Genomic DNA, 17246 nt, shown 5'->3' with positions numbered 1-17246 from the left:
AACCTAGGAAATGAACTCTCAAGGACTATTCAAAACCAAAAGATTTACAACAGGGAACCAGAGAGGTTAATCTCAAATGACAACAACATCAGAACAATAAAAGAGGGAATAAACAGTGTAGGTATAGAACTTTCTAATGGAGAGGAAGGCAAGGCGATACCAAGTAATAATAGACTGGTTCAAAGCTAGGAAGATACGGGTAAATTTCAAGGTGACCACAAAGAAAGTTAACAAACCTACTCATCAAAATAAAGAAGAAACACATAAAGTCCCAATAAAAACAAAATCTACCAAAACAAAAGAAATGAAAAAATAATCCACAAACAAAAGGAATTCAGCACAGGAGAGTAAGAGGAACAAAGAAAACATCAGCACAAAGAAAAAAAGCACTACAAAATGACAGCAAAAAAATCACACCTATCAATAATTACACTGAACGTAAATGGCCTCAATGCACCCATAAAGAGATGGAGAGTGACAGAATGGATAAAAAAACAGGATCCATCAATATGCTGTCTACAAGAGACACACCTTAGAAACAAAGACATATATTTATTAAAAATCAAAGGATGGAAAAAAATACATCAAGCAAACAGCTACCAAAAAAGAACAAGAGTGGCAATACCTATCTCAGATAAAATAGATTTTAAAACAAAATCCACCATAAAAGACAAAGAAGGGCACTATATAGTGATTAAAGGGATGATCCATTATGAAGACATAACCATAATAAATATCTCTGCACCCAATGACAGGGCTCCAATATACGTAAAACAAACTCTAACAGCCCTGAAAAGAGAAATTGACAGCTCCACAATTGCAGTAGGAGACTTCAACACACCACTCTCAGTAAAGGACAGAACATCTGGAAACTCAACAAAGATACAGAAAATTTAAAGGTCACAATCAGCCAACTTGAACTCATAGACATATACAGAACACTCCACCCAACAGTGCAAAGTGCACATTCTTTTCCAATGCATGTGGAACGTTCTCCAGAATAGACCACATCTCAGGCGACAGAGCAACCCTCAACAACATCCAAAACACTGAGATAATACAAAGCATCTTCTGTGACCACAATGCCATCAAGGTAGAAATTAACAACAGGAAGGGCAAGGAAAAAAATTAATTACATGGAAACTGAATAACACCCTGCTTCAAAACCACTGGGTAATAGAATAAATCAGAGATGGAATCAAAAAATTCCTAGAATCAAATAAGAATGAAAACACATCATACCAAAACCTTTGGGACACAGCAAACACAGTGCTCAGAGGTCAATTTGTAGCAATAGATGGCCACATCAAAAAAGAAGAAAGGGATTAAAATCAAAACATTAGGTACACAACTCGAACAAATAGAGAACAGCAAAAGAAGCCCACAACCACCAGAAGAAAGAATAAAGATCAGAGAAGAAATAAATGAAACAGAGAATAGAAAAACAATAGAAAGAATCAACAAAACCAAAAGTTGCTTCTTTGAAAGGATCAACAAAATCATGAAACCACTGGCCAAACTGACAAAGAAAAACAGGAGAGGATGCAAATAACCCAAATAAGAAATGAAATGGGGGGCATTACAACAGATCCAACTGAAATAAAAAAGATCATAACAGAGTAGTATGAAAAACTATACCCTAACAAATTTGAAAACCTAGAGGAAATGGACAAATTTCTAGAAACACACTACCTACCCAGACTAAGACAAAATGATGTTGAAAATCAGAACAGACCCATAAAAGAGAAGAGATTGAAAAGGTAAACCATAAAAGAGAAGAGATTGAAAAGGTAATTTAAAAAAAACACACAAAAAAAACTCCCAACAAAAAAAAGTCCGGGCCCAAATGGCTTCACTGGAGAATTCTCTCAAACATTCAGAGAAGAGCTTACACCAGTACTACTCAAACTATTTCAGAACATAGAAAAGGAAGGCATACTTCCAAAATCATTCTATGAAGCCAGCATAACCCTGATACTGAAACCAGCCAAAGACACCACAAAAAAAGAAAATTACTGACCAACATCTCTCATGAATATAGATGCAAAAATTCTCAATAAAATTCTAGCCAATAGAATTCAGCATCATGTCAAAAAAATAATACACCATGACCAAGCAGGATTCATACCAGGTATGCAAGGATAGTTCAGCATTAGAAAATCAATCAATGTAATCTACCACATAAATCAAAGGAAAGAAAAGAATCACATGATCATCTCAACTGATGCAGAAAAGGCACTCAACAAAGTCCAACACCCATTCCTGATGAAAACTCTAACAAAATAGGTATAGCAGGGAAATTTCTCAACATAATAAAGGGCATCTATAAAAACCAACAGCTAACATCATTCTTAATGGAGAGAGGCTGAAAATATTCCCCTTGAGAATAGGAATAAGACAAGGATGCCCTTTATCACCACTCCTATTTTAACATTGTGCTGGAAGTCCTAGCTAGACCAATAAGGCAAGAAAAAGAAATAAAGGGCATTCAAATTGGCAATGAAGAATAAAACTGTCCCTATTTGTGGATGATATGATACTATACATAGAAAACCCAAAAGACTCCAAGAAAAAAAATACTGGAACTAATAGAAAGATTCAGCAGAGTAACAGGATACAAGATAAACATAAAAAAATCAGTTGGATACCTACACACCAAGAAAGAGAATGACAAAAAGGGAATCAGGAAAACAATACCATTTATTATAGCCCCTAGAAAACTAAAATACTTAGGAATAAATCTAACCAGGGATGTAAAAGACCTATACAAAGAAAACTACAAAACACTACTGCAAGAAACCAAAAGAGAGCTAGATAAATGGAAAAACATACCATGCTCATGGATAGGTAGACTCAACATTGTAGAAATGGCAATTCTACCCAAAGCAATTTACAAATACAATGGAGTCTCGATCCAAATACCAACAACATTCTTTAAAGAGATGGAAAAACTAATCATTAACTTTATATGAAAAGGGAAGAAGCCCCAGATAAGTAAAGCACTATTGAAGAAGAAGAATGAAGTAGGAGGACTTGCACTACCTGACCTCAGAACCAACTATATAGCTATGGTAGTCAACACAGCCTGGTACTGGTACAACAGACACATTGACCAACGGAACTGAATTGAGAACCTAGATGTAAATCCAACCATGTACGGTCACCCAATCTTCGACAAGAGCCCAAAGTCCATCAAATAGGGAAAAGACGGTATTTTTAACAAATGGTGCTGGCAAAGCTGGATATTCATCTGCAAAAAACTGAAACAGGACCCATACCTCACACCATACACAAAAACTAATTCAAAATGGATCAAAGACCTAAATATAAAACCAAAAACTAAAAAAATCATAGAAGAAAAAATAGGATCAACACTATAGGCCCTAAAACATGGCATTAACAGGATATAAATCACAACTAACAACACACTAACTCCAGAAGATTAGCTAGATAACTGGGATCTTCTAAAAATTAGACACTTAAGCTTATCAAAAGATTTCACCAAAAGAGTAAAAGAGGACCTACAGACTGGGAAAAAATTTTTGGCTATTACAAATCTGACAAAGGTCTAATCTCTAAAATCTACAGGAAAATCCAACACCTCTACAACAAAAAGACAATCCAATTAAAAAATGGGCAATGGAAATGAACAGACACTTCACCAAAGAAGACTTTTAAGTAGCTAACAGACACATGAGGAAATGCTCGCGATCACTAGCCATTAGAGAAATGCAAATCAAAACTACAATAAGATACCATCTCACCCCGGCATTACTGGCACAAATCAAAAAAACAGAAAATAACAAATGCTGGAGAGGCTGCAGGGAGATCGGAACTCTTACACACCGCTGGTGGGAATGCAAAATGATACAACCATTTCAGAAAATGACATGGTGCTTCCTTAGAAAGCTAGAAATAGAAATATCATATGATCCAGCAATCCTACTCCTAGGAATATATCCTAGAGAAATAAGAGCTGTCACATGAATAGACATATGCACTCCCACGTTCATTGCAGTATTGTTCACAAAAGCAAAAAGATGGAACCAATCTAGATGCCCATCAACAGATGAATGGATAAACGAACTATGTTACTTACACACTATGGATTATTACTCAATGATAAACAACAACGATGAATCCGCAAAGTGTCTCACAACATGGATGAATCTGGAGGGCATTACGCTGAGTGAATTAAGTCAATCACAAAAGGGCAAATGTTGTATGAGACCACTACTATTACTATGAGGGAGGGGAGGGGTGGGGATGGACAAACACTAAATAGATATTAGATAAGTGGTAACTTTGGTGAAGGGTAAGACAGTCCATAATACTGGGGAAGGCAGCCCAAGTTGTACAAAACAAGGTCATGGAAGCGCCACAGACACATGCAAACTCACTGAAGGACCGAATTGCTGGGCACAGGGCTATAGGGACCATGGTCTCAGGGAACATCTAGCTCAATTAGCATAACATAGTTCATAAAGAAAATGTTCTACATTCTGCTTTGGTGAGTAGCATCTAGGGTCTTAAAAGCCTGTGAGCGGCCATCTAAGATACTTCACTGGTCTCACCCCTTCGGGAGCAAGGGAGAATGAAGAAAACTGAAGATACAAGGGAAAGATTAGTCAAAAGGACTAATGGACCACAATTAACACAGCCTCCACCAGACTGAGTCCAGTACAACTAGATGGTGCCAGGCTACCACCACTGACTGCTCTGACAGGGATCACAATAGAGGGTCTCAGACAGAGCTGGAGAAAAATGTAGAACAAAATTTTAAGTCACAAAAAAAGACCAGACTTACTGGCCAGACAGATACTGGAGAAAATCTGAGAATATGGACCCCAGACACCCTTTTAGCTCAGTAATGAAGTCACTCCTGAGGTTCACCCTTCAGCCAAAGATCAGATAGGCCCATAAAACAAAACAAGACTAAAGGGGCACACCAGCCCAAGGGCAAGGACTAGAAGGCAGGAGGGAACAGGAAAGCTGGTAACAGGGAACCCAAGGTCAAGAAGGGAGACTGTTGACATGTCATGGGGTTGTTAACTAATGTCATAAAATAACGTGTACTTACTGTTTAATGAGAAGCTAGTTTGTTCTGTAAACCTTCATCTAAAGTACAATTTAAAAAAAAAGAAAAAATAAAATAAAAAATAAACGGTTAAGTTGCTAACTGAAAGGTTGGCAGTTCGAGTCCACCCAGAATTATAACAGAAGAAATCCTGGAGATCTATTTTGAAAAAGACATTCACTGAGAACCTTAGGGAGCACAGTTCTACTCTGACACACATGGGGTCCCCATGAGACAAAGTTTACTCAGTAGCAATCTTTTTTTTTTTTTTTTTTTTTAATGTATCGACACACAGGATAAGTCTCGCACTTCCAACCTGACGTTTCCTTGGACTAATTTTTATCAACTGGAAACAAAAATGAGGTGAATTAGGTAGATGTGTTCTAGTCAAATAAGGGGACAGGACCAGGGTTACATTAAGTTATGACTGAAAAATGACATAAAGATTGGCATGAATTCTTCTAAGCTATGGTACATTCTACTATCTTTAAAAATGTTTTTGTTAAAAAAAAAAAAACAGGCTTGCTGGTCTGACAGAGAACGAAGAAACCCCCAGAGTATGGCCCACGGACATCCTTTTAACTCAGTACTGAAGTCACTTCTGAGTCAGCCAAAGATTATACAGTTGTATAGGGCCAACAATAACACACATGAGAGACGTGCTTCATAGTTCAACCATGTATATGAGACTAATGGGCACACCAGACCAAAAGCAAAGATGAGAAGGCAGGAAGGGACAGGAAAACTGGACAAACGGAAACAGGGAACCTAGGGTGGAGAAGGGGAGAGTGTTGACAAATTGCGGTGTTGGCAACTAATGTCACAAAACATTTGTGGATTAACCATTTAATGAGAAAATAATTTACTCTGTAAACTTTCACCTAAATCACAATAAAAAAAAATTAAAAATTCACAGAGCTCCAAAAAAAAAAAAAAAGTTTTTATTATCTGCAAAAATCCTTTATGCTTCTGTCAGGAATACCATGTTTAAATTCAGCTATTCAACTAAAAGAGTGGCTTTTAAAAGAAATTTTTTAAAAAGAAAAATAGACAAAAATCTATATGAAGAGTCTTTCTATTTAATCACAGTATGACTTAACACCTGGTCATATTAGCACATGAACAAGGCACTTATCAATTCCTGGGAGCAGTATATGCCAATTCCAAACCAAACCAAACCCATCACGTCAAGTCGATTCTGACTCACAGTGACCCTACAATACAGAGTAGAACTGCCCCATAGGATTTCCAAGGCTATAATCTTTACAGAAGCAGAATTCTACGTCTTTCTCCCGAGGAGTGGCTGATGAGTTCGAACTGCAGACCTTTTGGTTAGCAGCAAAGCACTTCACAACTGCGCCACCAGGGCTCCTCTATATGCCAAATACATGATCATATTTTCCACGTCAAACCTCTAGACGGGTGAATATGAAAAACCATGCATATAACGTGATGAGGACAGAAATGTCAAAGCATCAGTGGACTAACACTCATTAAGTAATCAGTGACTGGCCACTCCACAGAGAACAGAATCCTGAAGGAATGGGATACAGGTTGAGCTGGATTTGAAGGAGTGGCAATAGTGGAGCACAGATCCTACAGTGTGACAGATGAGACCATTAGGCAATGGAGGAGGTCGGTATTAAAGACAAGCTTTGCTTCATATTTTTGAAACTGCCTATCTTCTGTCTCTGCTTTCATTAGCCCAAACTAATAAGGAATGGTTACTTCTACAACGTACATTTTTATATTACAGGAAATACGGTTTAATGTAGACTCATGTGTGTTTATAACAGGAAGCAAATTAAAGAAAATCTTCTCCCATTTAAATAAAAATGAAAGGACAAATACAACTTAAACAAATTGATTGCTCGACTTACCTTAAGGATTAAGTGCCTCAGCTCATTATCCTGAATAAATGAAGGCCTGTAATTATCTCCTACATAAGAATTTGTCATGCCTAAAAATAAACAAGTCAAAAGTTATTGAAAATATATTAGAGAGGAAAATATAGTTAAGTGCTCAATAATGTTAGCAATGCTGCTGCTGCTACTGTTGACAATGATGATGGTACTGTCTCTTCTAGCAAGCTGTAAAGAGGTAGTTATTCTCTTTCTTCATTATTATTAGATTGAAATTTCTTGAGTTTAGATTGTAAATTCCTCACTACTTATTTATTCCTTTTTACTCAAATGTGCAGACATAAGGGCATGATATAAAAAGAAAGCATTTTAGTAAAATGTACATACAACAATATTCAAGAATATAGTTATTTTTATAATTGCTTATCTTATTAAAACTGGTCATATGAATTGCTCTAAATGTTCAAACTCTGGAATTCTGAACACATTTTATGGATTCATAGCAGTGGTGTCACTGGGGGAGTTGCAGGGGGTATGGACCGCATGAGGTGACACTGTCAGAGGGGATGACACCAAAATGACTGTCTATAAATTTTTTGTTCAGCAGCAGAAATTTATTTTTTTTATAAAAATATCCCTGTAGTTATAACACCAAAAAAAATATTTTGTAAGCCCAGCTTACATGCATCAATATACCTACAAGGGTAAAACTCTATGCAAATTTACTTTTTGAACCTTCCAATGTGCTCCAGAGCTGTCATTATTACCCAATTACCACGATGCTTCGAATCACGTGGTTTCATCTGACTGCACTACAAGCTCGTGCTGTTGTTTTCATTGCTGCCAGTGTTTTTACAGTCACTGATTTTGTCAATTTTCTGGTGTTTTAGCTATAATACTGTGGTAATTAGCATGGGGGAGGTGACACCATGAGTTACTACACTGGGTGACACCAACCCTAGTGACGCCACTGATTCATAGGATTTTTGAGTAAGAAAGGTCCTTTAAAGATCATACGGAGAATTCTGAAAATACACAAAAAATTTATAAAATATAAAGGAAATAATTCATTTTAAGCTCTTAGCCCAGAGCTTATTATATTAAAGTCTCTAAAGCAAATGAAGAGCTGGCAAAATAATATAGAATTATCAGGCCAAAACCTACACATGAAAGTTTGACTGGAAAGATAGAAACAAACAAACAAAAAAAAAAACCTGTTGCCATCAAGTCAATTCTAACTCATAGTGACCTTACAGGACAGAGATAACTGCCCAATAGGGTTTTCAAAGCTGAAATCTTTATAGAAGCAGACTGCCACATCTTTCTCCCACCGAGTGGCTGGTGGGTTCAAACCACTGACCTTTTGGTTAGCAGCCAAGCACTTTAACCACTGTGCCATCAGGTGAGAAAGGAAGCACCAAAACTACATTTTTCTTGAGGGCATCTGCCAATCCTGACACATCAAAGCCCTTCATGGCCACAAGGAGGTGTAGGGGACAGAAGTGGGATTTCCCCAGCTACCTCAGGGTAAAGGTGATTCAAAAGTAAATCAGTATCCTCTCCCCAGTATCCAACGACCTTCCTAATCCCAATCCCCTCCACTTTGGGACCGCAAGAAAGGCTGCTTTCTCAAGAATGGTGGGGGTAACACTCTGAAATGTTTAAATCACAAACTGGCCTTTGGATGGATTTGCAACCCCAATTCACCAGTTACTTAAGTGATAAAAGAAAACAAAATAAAACCACTTCCTTCTATGATTTGTAAGTGTTTTCAGACGGGTAGCATCCTCAAGAGCCTGGCTTAAGCAAAAGAAAATCTCTGTAGGAACCTACCTTTATCCTAGGCCTCAAAGAATTCCCACTTGTCATTGTTTGTTATTACTATTACCACAGAGCAGGCTGGTAGGACTATAGCAGGAGGGAGTTGAGAAAGGGGTGAAAGATGCAGACTCCGACCCTGAGAGTATGGCCCCTGGACACCCTTTTAGCTCAGTGGTGAAGTCACTCCCGAGGTTCACCTTCCAGCTGGGGATTGGACAGCCCCATAAAACAAAACGGGACTAATGAGGCACAGCAGTCCAGAGACAAGGACTAGAAGGCAGGAGGGGACAGGAAAGATGGTGATAGGGAACCCAAGGTTGAGAAAGGACAGTGCTGACATATTGTGGGGTTGTTAACCATTGTCATAGGGCAATATGTGTACTAACTGTTTAATGAGAAACTATTTGTTCTGTAAACCTTCATCTAAGGTAAAAAAAAAAAAAAAAAAAGAATTATCTATGTGAGATCAAACTGATAACAGCAACTCAAAAGGATTGATGGGAAGCCTAGGGGCAGTGAGTTGAAGATAATAGTAATGGAATAATTTGTAAAAGGATAGTGAGAATAGCAGCACAACTGGAAGAATGTAATCAATGTCACTGAATTGTACATGTAGAAACCTTTGAAAAGGTGTAAATTTGGCTATATATAGTTTCACACACAAAAAAAAGTCCTCCAGGGTTGAGAAGGGAGAGTATTGATGTGTTGTGGGATTGTTAACCAAAGTCGTAAAACAATATGTGTACTGACTGTTTAATGAGAAACTATTTGTTCTGTAAACCTTCATCTAAAGTACAACAAAAAAATAAAATAAAAAGAAAGATGCAGACTCCGAATGCCAATCCAGGGAAGAGCAATAAATGGATTTTGAGAAGGCAGTGACATTTCCAGGTCTGGCCTGAAGCAAAGTTGGCCAGAACACTGCAGAATTAGGATGGGGAGATCCTGACAGCATAAATCACCAGGAACAGTGAACCCTGGCTAGGTAAGTAAGTAAGGATGCGTTAGAGAGAAAATGAGGGTAGTAAACGCAGAGCTGAAGTCAGGGTGAGGTTGGCTAATAAATTGCATGTTGTGACATTCGGCACACTTGCCCAGAGGGGTGACAAATGTGACTCTTAGATTTCTGATGGCAAACACAAATTAGGAAACCTGATTGCTTACCCTTTTCACAATGCTTATTAGATTTAAAAAAAAAAGACAAGATGAGAACAATAAATACTACTAATACTGCTACTTTTACCGCCACCTCCACCATTAGTGAATACTGTGCCAGGGCTTTATACGCATCATTCTTCACTCTTAACAACAACCCTATGGGGCAAATGCATTATCCCTATTCTACAGATATGGAAATTGAGGATTAGAAGATTCAGGAACTTAAGCAAGTCACATAGCTATTAAGAAGTCAGGGAGCCAGAACTGGAATCTAGGAGGTTTGTCTCCAGAACTCACACTCACAAACCACTCTCCCTATTTGTCCCTGGATATTTAGCACAGATACAGAACGCCCACAGGCTGTCAGAAAGCCATGCAGCAAAGCAGGGCTCCTCCAAATGTGGTCTGCAGACCAATGTCACGAGTGAGCTGTGGTGAGATAAGTATGGAAATTAAGAGTAAGCATTTAAACACTTTTCTAGAAATGTAACATCACTGCGGTATCCAAATACATGACTGTTTTCCTACTAATTAATTGTGCTACACTTTACAATGCATTGGGGAAAAAAAAAAAAAACAACTTGTCCTTCACCCAGACAGTTCGAGAAGCACTGCAGTAGAGTGCAGGGAAAAAAAATTATTTCACCATCCTTCTGTCTAAAATTTAAAGTAATTAAGCTATGGACCAAAAATAACACGATTCATATGTAGCCCTCTGATGGTTTGGCTTCTAAGCTTTTGTCAAACAAGTTTGAGGTTATACTCTGATAAGGAGGCTGGAATGCAGACCCAACCTCTTTAAGTCATCTCACTGGCAAGTAGATACATAGATATCTGCCATCCAGCCCACTCCAGCTCACAGCAACCTTATGTACAAGAGTACAAGTGTTGCCTTGTTAACGTGATGTTCTCCTCCAGTGATTGATCTCTCCTGATGCATGTTCAAAGTAAGTGAGTCAGACATTGTTCTGCTGTGATCCATAAGGTTTCCATTGGCTAATTTTCGGAAGTACACCCCCAGGCCTTTCCTCCTAGTCTGTCTTAGTCTGAAAGCTCCTCTGAAACCTGTCCATGATGGGTGATCCTGCTGGCATTTGAAATACCGGTAGCATAGCTTCCAGCATCACAGCAACATGCAAGCCACCACAGTGTGACAAACTGACAGATATGTGGTGGCACTGGCTAAAAGTTCTGGCCAGGACGTGTCGCCCTGTCCACCTCATTTTTGCTTAAAAGTGGGCCATTGGTGAAATCTATGTTCCAAAGAATTCCCTCTGGATTTAAATGGTTAAGTGTCTCCTCTGTGCTGAGGGTTCACAGCATCTCATCTCACTCATCCCTCTCCTGTAACATTTATCACACTAGGTTTATCTCTTCATGGGTCTCTTCCTTATTTATTAGACCATGAGCCCCTAGAGGGCAGCAACCTTACCTCATTCATTTTTATATCTCCAGCTGAGAACAGGAACCTAGTAGATGCTCTGATTCATGGCTTTTCCCACAGGCCCTCCCTCAGGATATTTCTAATGTGAAATTGAGTGAATTTAGGGCTGCAATCAAATGACCTCAGTTGAGCCTGCAAAAATTTCATTGCTAAATGATTTAAGGGAAATACCACATGCAATCTGTGCAAGCCCCAGCTGTGGGTAAAAGAGAATCTTATTTCACAATAGGCTATTACGAAAATAAGGCCTCGAGTCCCGCTCCCAAAAGGAAGCTTCCCAGGCAGTATCTCAGCACTCAGTCTGCTTTCCAGAGCACTGAAGGGATCAAGGGCTTTACTTTCTTTTTCCCACTGTCTGCTCTCCAGATCGGAACATGCATACCAGCTGACTGGAGTACGTTAGCCGATTTCTACCTTATGTGGAGAGCTAAGGGAGGTGATTTCACGTTATCTATTTTTACAACCTGCACAAGTTACTATTAACTAAGCCTTTAATAGCTGTCTCTAGTTTCACTTCTGAATTTCTATTTGCACAGCCCCAACCCACCCACCCCCTGCACCGAACGTATTTCACAGATCTTGTGTTCAGTATGAGACATGATTCTCTTTGTCTGGGCCTGATTTGCACCACGAGGCCACGTTAATACTGCTCTCCTCTAAGACACTTTAACTTGACTTGACAAATTCCCTGTATTCTGTCCATATAATTCCCCTTTTCCCTGAAACAGATTTTCTTTCCCTGGCATGCAGGGCAGGACGGAGATCTAAACTAAGACCCTTGGGTCATCCTTCACTCATTTCTTTTTCATATTTTTTGAGCCAAATTTCTCTAAAATCTTTTATATCTTTACAAAGCTGAACTTCCAGTCTTCTCTTCTGGTCTTTAGCACGCTACTCTCCCAGGTCCTCCTGTTTTCTCAGTATATCTGAAACTCAATTCCATTTCCATTACTCTGTCCCCAAGTTTGATTAGGGTTATTCCCAAACCAGATGTGACTTCTATGATCTACATGTATATATACACACATACACACATATACTTGCATACATATACATTCATTATACTTCAATTTAAAATTCAAGCTCAAGCTGGAGACTGCAAAAGTCAGAAATGATTACACACACACCAAGAGGCACTAGCCAAGGATCTCCTCCACCCAGTATCTAATATATGTAAAAATATCTTAAGAGAAATTGCTGAATTTAAGGAGATTTTTTTTTCTAAGGATGGGAATTGGTCAATAAATTATAATAAATAGTACATTTCAGAACTTCTAAAATATTGAGAGGTAGGTAGAGCAGGCATTATCTTCATATTACACATGGGGAAACAAGAAGAAATGTAAAATCTTGTTTACGTTCACACAGATAAAGCTTTTTTAGAACCAAATGTTCTGACATCCAGTTCAGTATTCTCTCTACATACAAAGTATGGGAAAGCTTCAAATAAATACCTACCAAGCTGAAAGACACCTTTATACAGAATCTCAATGGCCAATATCAGCAAAACAAGCGAATCAAAGCCCTCAATTACAAAGAAGGCTCTACAAGTCTAAGTGTGAATGCTATTTTCAAACTCACCTTTTAGCGATTTCAAGTGTTGAACAGCCATTCTTAAAACTGTAAGTTTGTCCAGTTTGCGTGCCATGGGATTGCACTGAGGGATCATTGCAGACAGTTCTTCAATCAGGTTGTTCATTTTATCTCTCCTCCGCTTTTCGGTTTGGCTATGAGCTTCTCTAGGAAGGAAAGATTCAGCAGACCCACAGTTACCCAGGAGGTACTAACCAAAGCAGGTATTGAGCCCAGCAAGCACACACTGTTCTTCCTCCCAAAGTTGGCCATTTAGGGAAGAGGAAGGAGCTGCTAGGAACAGGAATAGTACTCCTCAAATCCGTGTTTCTTTTACCTCCACCCCTACACTTGCTCTTCCCTCCCTATCTCATTTCCTAAAAACTTCAAGAACTAAGACATCTGTCTGAGAGCCACCGTGGTTTGTCTATTTCCTTCCCATCCTTGAGGAAGAGATGTGTGAGCTTCTATTCCAAGTTAATTCCTCTCTGCAATTACCTTAAACAGTTATATGCATCTTAACCTCATTCTCTCTCCCAACTCCTTATCATGTGCTCAAGTCTTTTCCCCCAGAAAAAATCCTTTCTGTAATTCTACTTTATTTTTTCTTGCTACTGCCTTCCCTTCTCAGCCAAGCTTCCTGAAAGAGTGTAGTTTCCTCCACTCAATCTTTCATTTCCCATCTATTAAAATCAAGCTTTTACATCACCACACCACTAAAACCACTCTAGCAAAGGTCATCTTTATGCAATCCCTGAGCTGATCCCAGGGTTGAATGTGACACTGTGATACTCTCCCGAATGTGCCTCTTCCATTCTCCCTGCTCAGCTCCATCCCCTTGATCTCCTTGCTCAGCTCTTCCTCTCTCCTTAAATGCTGATGTCCCCCAAGATTCCCAACTTGGCACCACTCTTTTCTCTCTCTATAGCTTGTCCCTAAGAGAGCTTATTTCCTCACAAGGTTTTACAACTACTCATAAGCTACTTACTACTCAATCCCTATCTCATTCATACTTGGTCTAGGTGCAGACCTTTGGAACTAGACTTCAGCACCTCAACGATTCACAAGCACCCTAAAACTCAAGAAATCCAAAACTGAACATATGCTATCCAGTTCACCCCAGTGCAACTCTCCTTCCTTCACTACCCTTGTTTACTCTTCCTTATATGGGTTTATCTTGGTTGATGACACCACTAGACTCATTCTAGACCCTTTCTTCTCCTTTGACCTAAATAATTGCAAACTCCTGTAAATTCTAGTTCTTAAAATATTTCTTAAATCTGTCTGCTCCTCTTCTACATCCACTCTGCTATTGCCTTAATTTAGTCCCTTATTACAGTTCGTTGCACTACCCCAAGAGCCTTTTAATCTGATGTTTCCTCTAGTTTCTTCCTCTTCCAGCCTATCCTACTCACTACTTTCAGAATTATCATACTAAAAAAATCATATCATCTAATCCTATTGCAGAAAACTACTCAGTGCATTTCCGCTGCCTAGGAGGAACAGCCAAACTCTCTAATTACTTACTAAGGTTCTCCATAACTTGGCTCATGCCTTCATCTTCAGATTCACCTCTCCGGGTCTTTTCCCTACAGCTCCAAATTTTATACAGCAGCAACATAGCAATTGCCAGTCCTCAAGAATGCCATGGCGTCTCACATCTCCTTCCTGCCTGACTCTTCACAAGGCTTGGAATATCGTTCCCTTCTATATTCTTGGAAAGATCCCAGTCTTTCTTCAAAACTCAGCTCTGTTATTATTCTTCTGGGAAAGACTACCTTCCCTGACTACTACATAATTAATCACTTCCTTCCTCAGCTGCGTCATTACCTTTTACAAACCAATACTACATTTCATCAAACCTAAGACACCATCAACTGTAAGAGACACGATTATGTAATGCATCACCAAGAAAGAAAAATGCTATCAATTAACAGTGAGATGCAATTGATAATAAAACATTTTTCCAGATGATAAAATTGGGGGGGGAGGTATATCTTTGAATTGAAGAATTATGCTATTTTAGGTTCACAGTTTACTGTAATTTTTTATCAGTTTCTCTTACAACACTCGGAGCATAGCAACTACAGACTCTCTGGATAAGAAGAGCTTAGGAGGGCAATCCGATGGGAAAGAGGATAAGTAGAGGACTTGCCCTGAATCTGTCTTTAGAGAGACTTTAAATTAGATTTTTAAAAATGTTATTTTCCACATAAAAGAGCGTATGGGGGGGGGGTAGGTATGGGCCCAGACTCATGGAGACTGTCATGGATTGAACTGTGCCTCCCAAAATATCTGTCAGATTGGTTAAGCCATGATTCCCCAGTATTGTGTGACTGTCTACCATTTTGTCATCTGATGTGATTTCCCTATATGTTGTAAATCCTATCACTATGATGTTAATGAGATGGATTAGCGGCAGTTATATTGATCAGATCTTCAAGATTAGATAGTGTCTTAAGCCAATCTCTTCTGAGCTATAAAAGAGAGAAATGAGCAGAGAGACAGGGGGACCTCATACCAGCAAGAAAGCAGTGCCAGGAGCAGAGCATGTTGTCTGGACCCAGGGTCCCTGTGCCTGAGAAGCTTGTAGACCAGGGGAAGATTGATGACAAGGACTTTTCTCCAGAGCCAACAGAGAAAGAAAGCCTTCCCCTAGAACTGATGCCCTGAATTTGGACTTCTAGCCTACTAGAGTGTGAGAGAATAAACTTCTGTTTGTTGAAACCATCCACTTGTGGTATTTCTGTTACAGCAGCACTAAATAACCAAGACAGAGACCAATGGGGCTAACTCCCTGACCCATTTGCCTTGGCATTGCCACTGCTGAAACAAAGTACGTGCTTTTGGGTGAACTGAATGATATTCAAATTAAGGCAAGGACCGCATGTGTATTTACATAAAATTTAGATTATCTACTCAAATTTTGGTCTATTCACAAGCGATTTTTAACTTAACATTTCATGCTTAAAAGAATGTTGTGGTTTTACTCTTGCTGAAATGATCCCCTCGTCTTTCTACCAGTATTATGCATTAACAGGGACACTAGCTGCTGATGTACCCCAAGGTAATGTCCCTGCTATGGACAGATGCCTGACTTCAGGAATGTACAGTAGAAAAAGGGATGCTGTCTCTCAGAGCTTAGATTTAGAGGGAGGTGAGAGCAAGGTACAAGCAAGGTCGCTGTGGAAAACAATGAATGATGACAGCAGGAGCTAGGAAACTCAGGAAGGAGGAATAGCCATTTTTTTTTTAATGTGTTTTGTTGTTATTGTTGAGAATATACATAGCAAAACACACCAATTCAATCATTTTTATAGGTACAATTCAGTGACATTGATTACATTCTTTGAGTTGTCCATCCATTCTCATCCTCTTTTTCTGAGTTGTTCCTCCCCCATTAACATAAACTCACTGCCCACTAAGGTTCTTATCTAATCTTTCGAGTTGCTGTTGTCACTTTGATCCCATTTAGGTAGTTCTTAAAAGAGCATAATGCTTAAGGCAGACATTTTTTACTAGTTAAGCTAGACTATTGTTTGGTTTTAAGAAGACTTCAGGGGATATTTTTGGTTTAAGTATAAAGATTACCCCAGGGCAATAGTTTCAGGGGTTCATCCAGCCCTCTTGGCTCCAGAAAGTCTGCAGCCCAAGAGAATTTTAAATTCTGTTCTGTATTTTCCCCCTTTTGATCAGGATTCTTCTATTGAATCTTTGATCAAAATGTTCAGTAATGGTAGCTGGGCACCATCCAGTTCTTCTGGTCTATGGCAAAGGAGGTAGTTGTTCATGGAGGCAATTAGCCACATGGAATAGCCAGTTTTTGAAAAAAGTATTTTACTTGAAGGAGCTGCACATGAAAAGGCTTGGAGGGTTTCATTAAGGAAAGGTATAGTTATCCAGAGGCTAGTTCTCTGCTTTATAACTTATCAAGGTTCTGGCTCTTCATTCTGTGTACAGTTACTGCCACTTTAAACCATTTCAGTATTTTATAGTCTCTTATCAGAAAACAGAGTAAATGAAGAGAGGGTAAAACTCAGATCTGGTCATGCTGCCAAATGTAGAAAAAAAATTTTGTTGCTGTTTGCTGTTGTTGAAAGAATACATGGAAACAATTGAAAAAGGATATATGATGGATTTCTAATAATCAGACACTCCTTAATAGTAATTCTGATTTGTTGATTGCATGAATCAGTTTTTCTCTAGAACTTAAAAAACAATTGTTGTTTTTAACAAGTAGCCATTTTTAAGAGAAATTTAAAGGCACAACTTGTACCTGATAATCATTACTTCTCAAAGCATAACAAATGAG

The 17246-nt window shown here is 38.8% G+C and overlaps 1 protein-coding gene across 1 annotated transcript in view; it reads right to left on the bottom strand.

Annotated features, from left to right (window-relative positions):
* Window positions 1–17246, bottom strand: part of BMAL2 (basic helix-loop-helix ARNT like 2) — an 88001-nt gene that overhangs the window by 44082 nt on the left and 26673 nt on the right. The window contains exons 5-6 of the mRNA XM_023738101.1: window positions 12944–13101; window positions 6958–7037 (exon numbers count right to left, since the gene is read on the bottom strand). Of these exons, the coding sequence (XP_023593869.1) occupies window positions 6958–7037; window positions 12944–13101 (238 nt within the window). The remainder of the gene's footprint in view (window positions 1–6957; window positions 7038–12943; window positions 13102–17246) is intronic.

Source organism: Trichechus manatus, unplaced genomic scaffold (assembly GCF_000243295.1).
Source record: "Trichechus manatus latirostris isolate Lorelei unplaced genomic scaffold, TriManLat1.0 scaffold00112, whole genome shotgun sequence".
NCBI lineage: Eukaryota > Metazoa > Chordata > Mammalia > Sirenia > Trichechidae > Trichechus > Trichechus manatus.
Note: the sequence above shows the minus strand (reverse complement) of the source record. Positions and strands in the feature narration are given on the sequence as shown.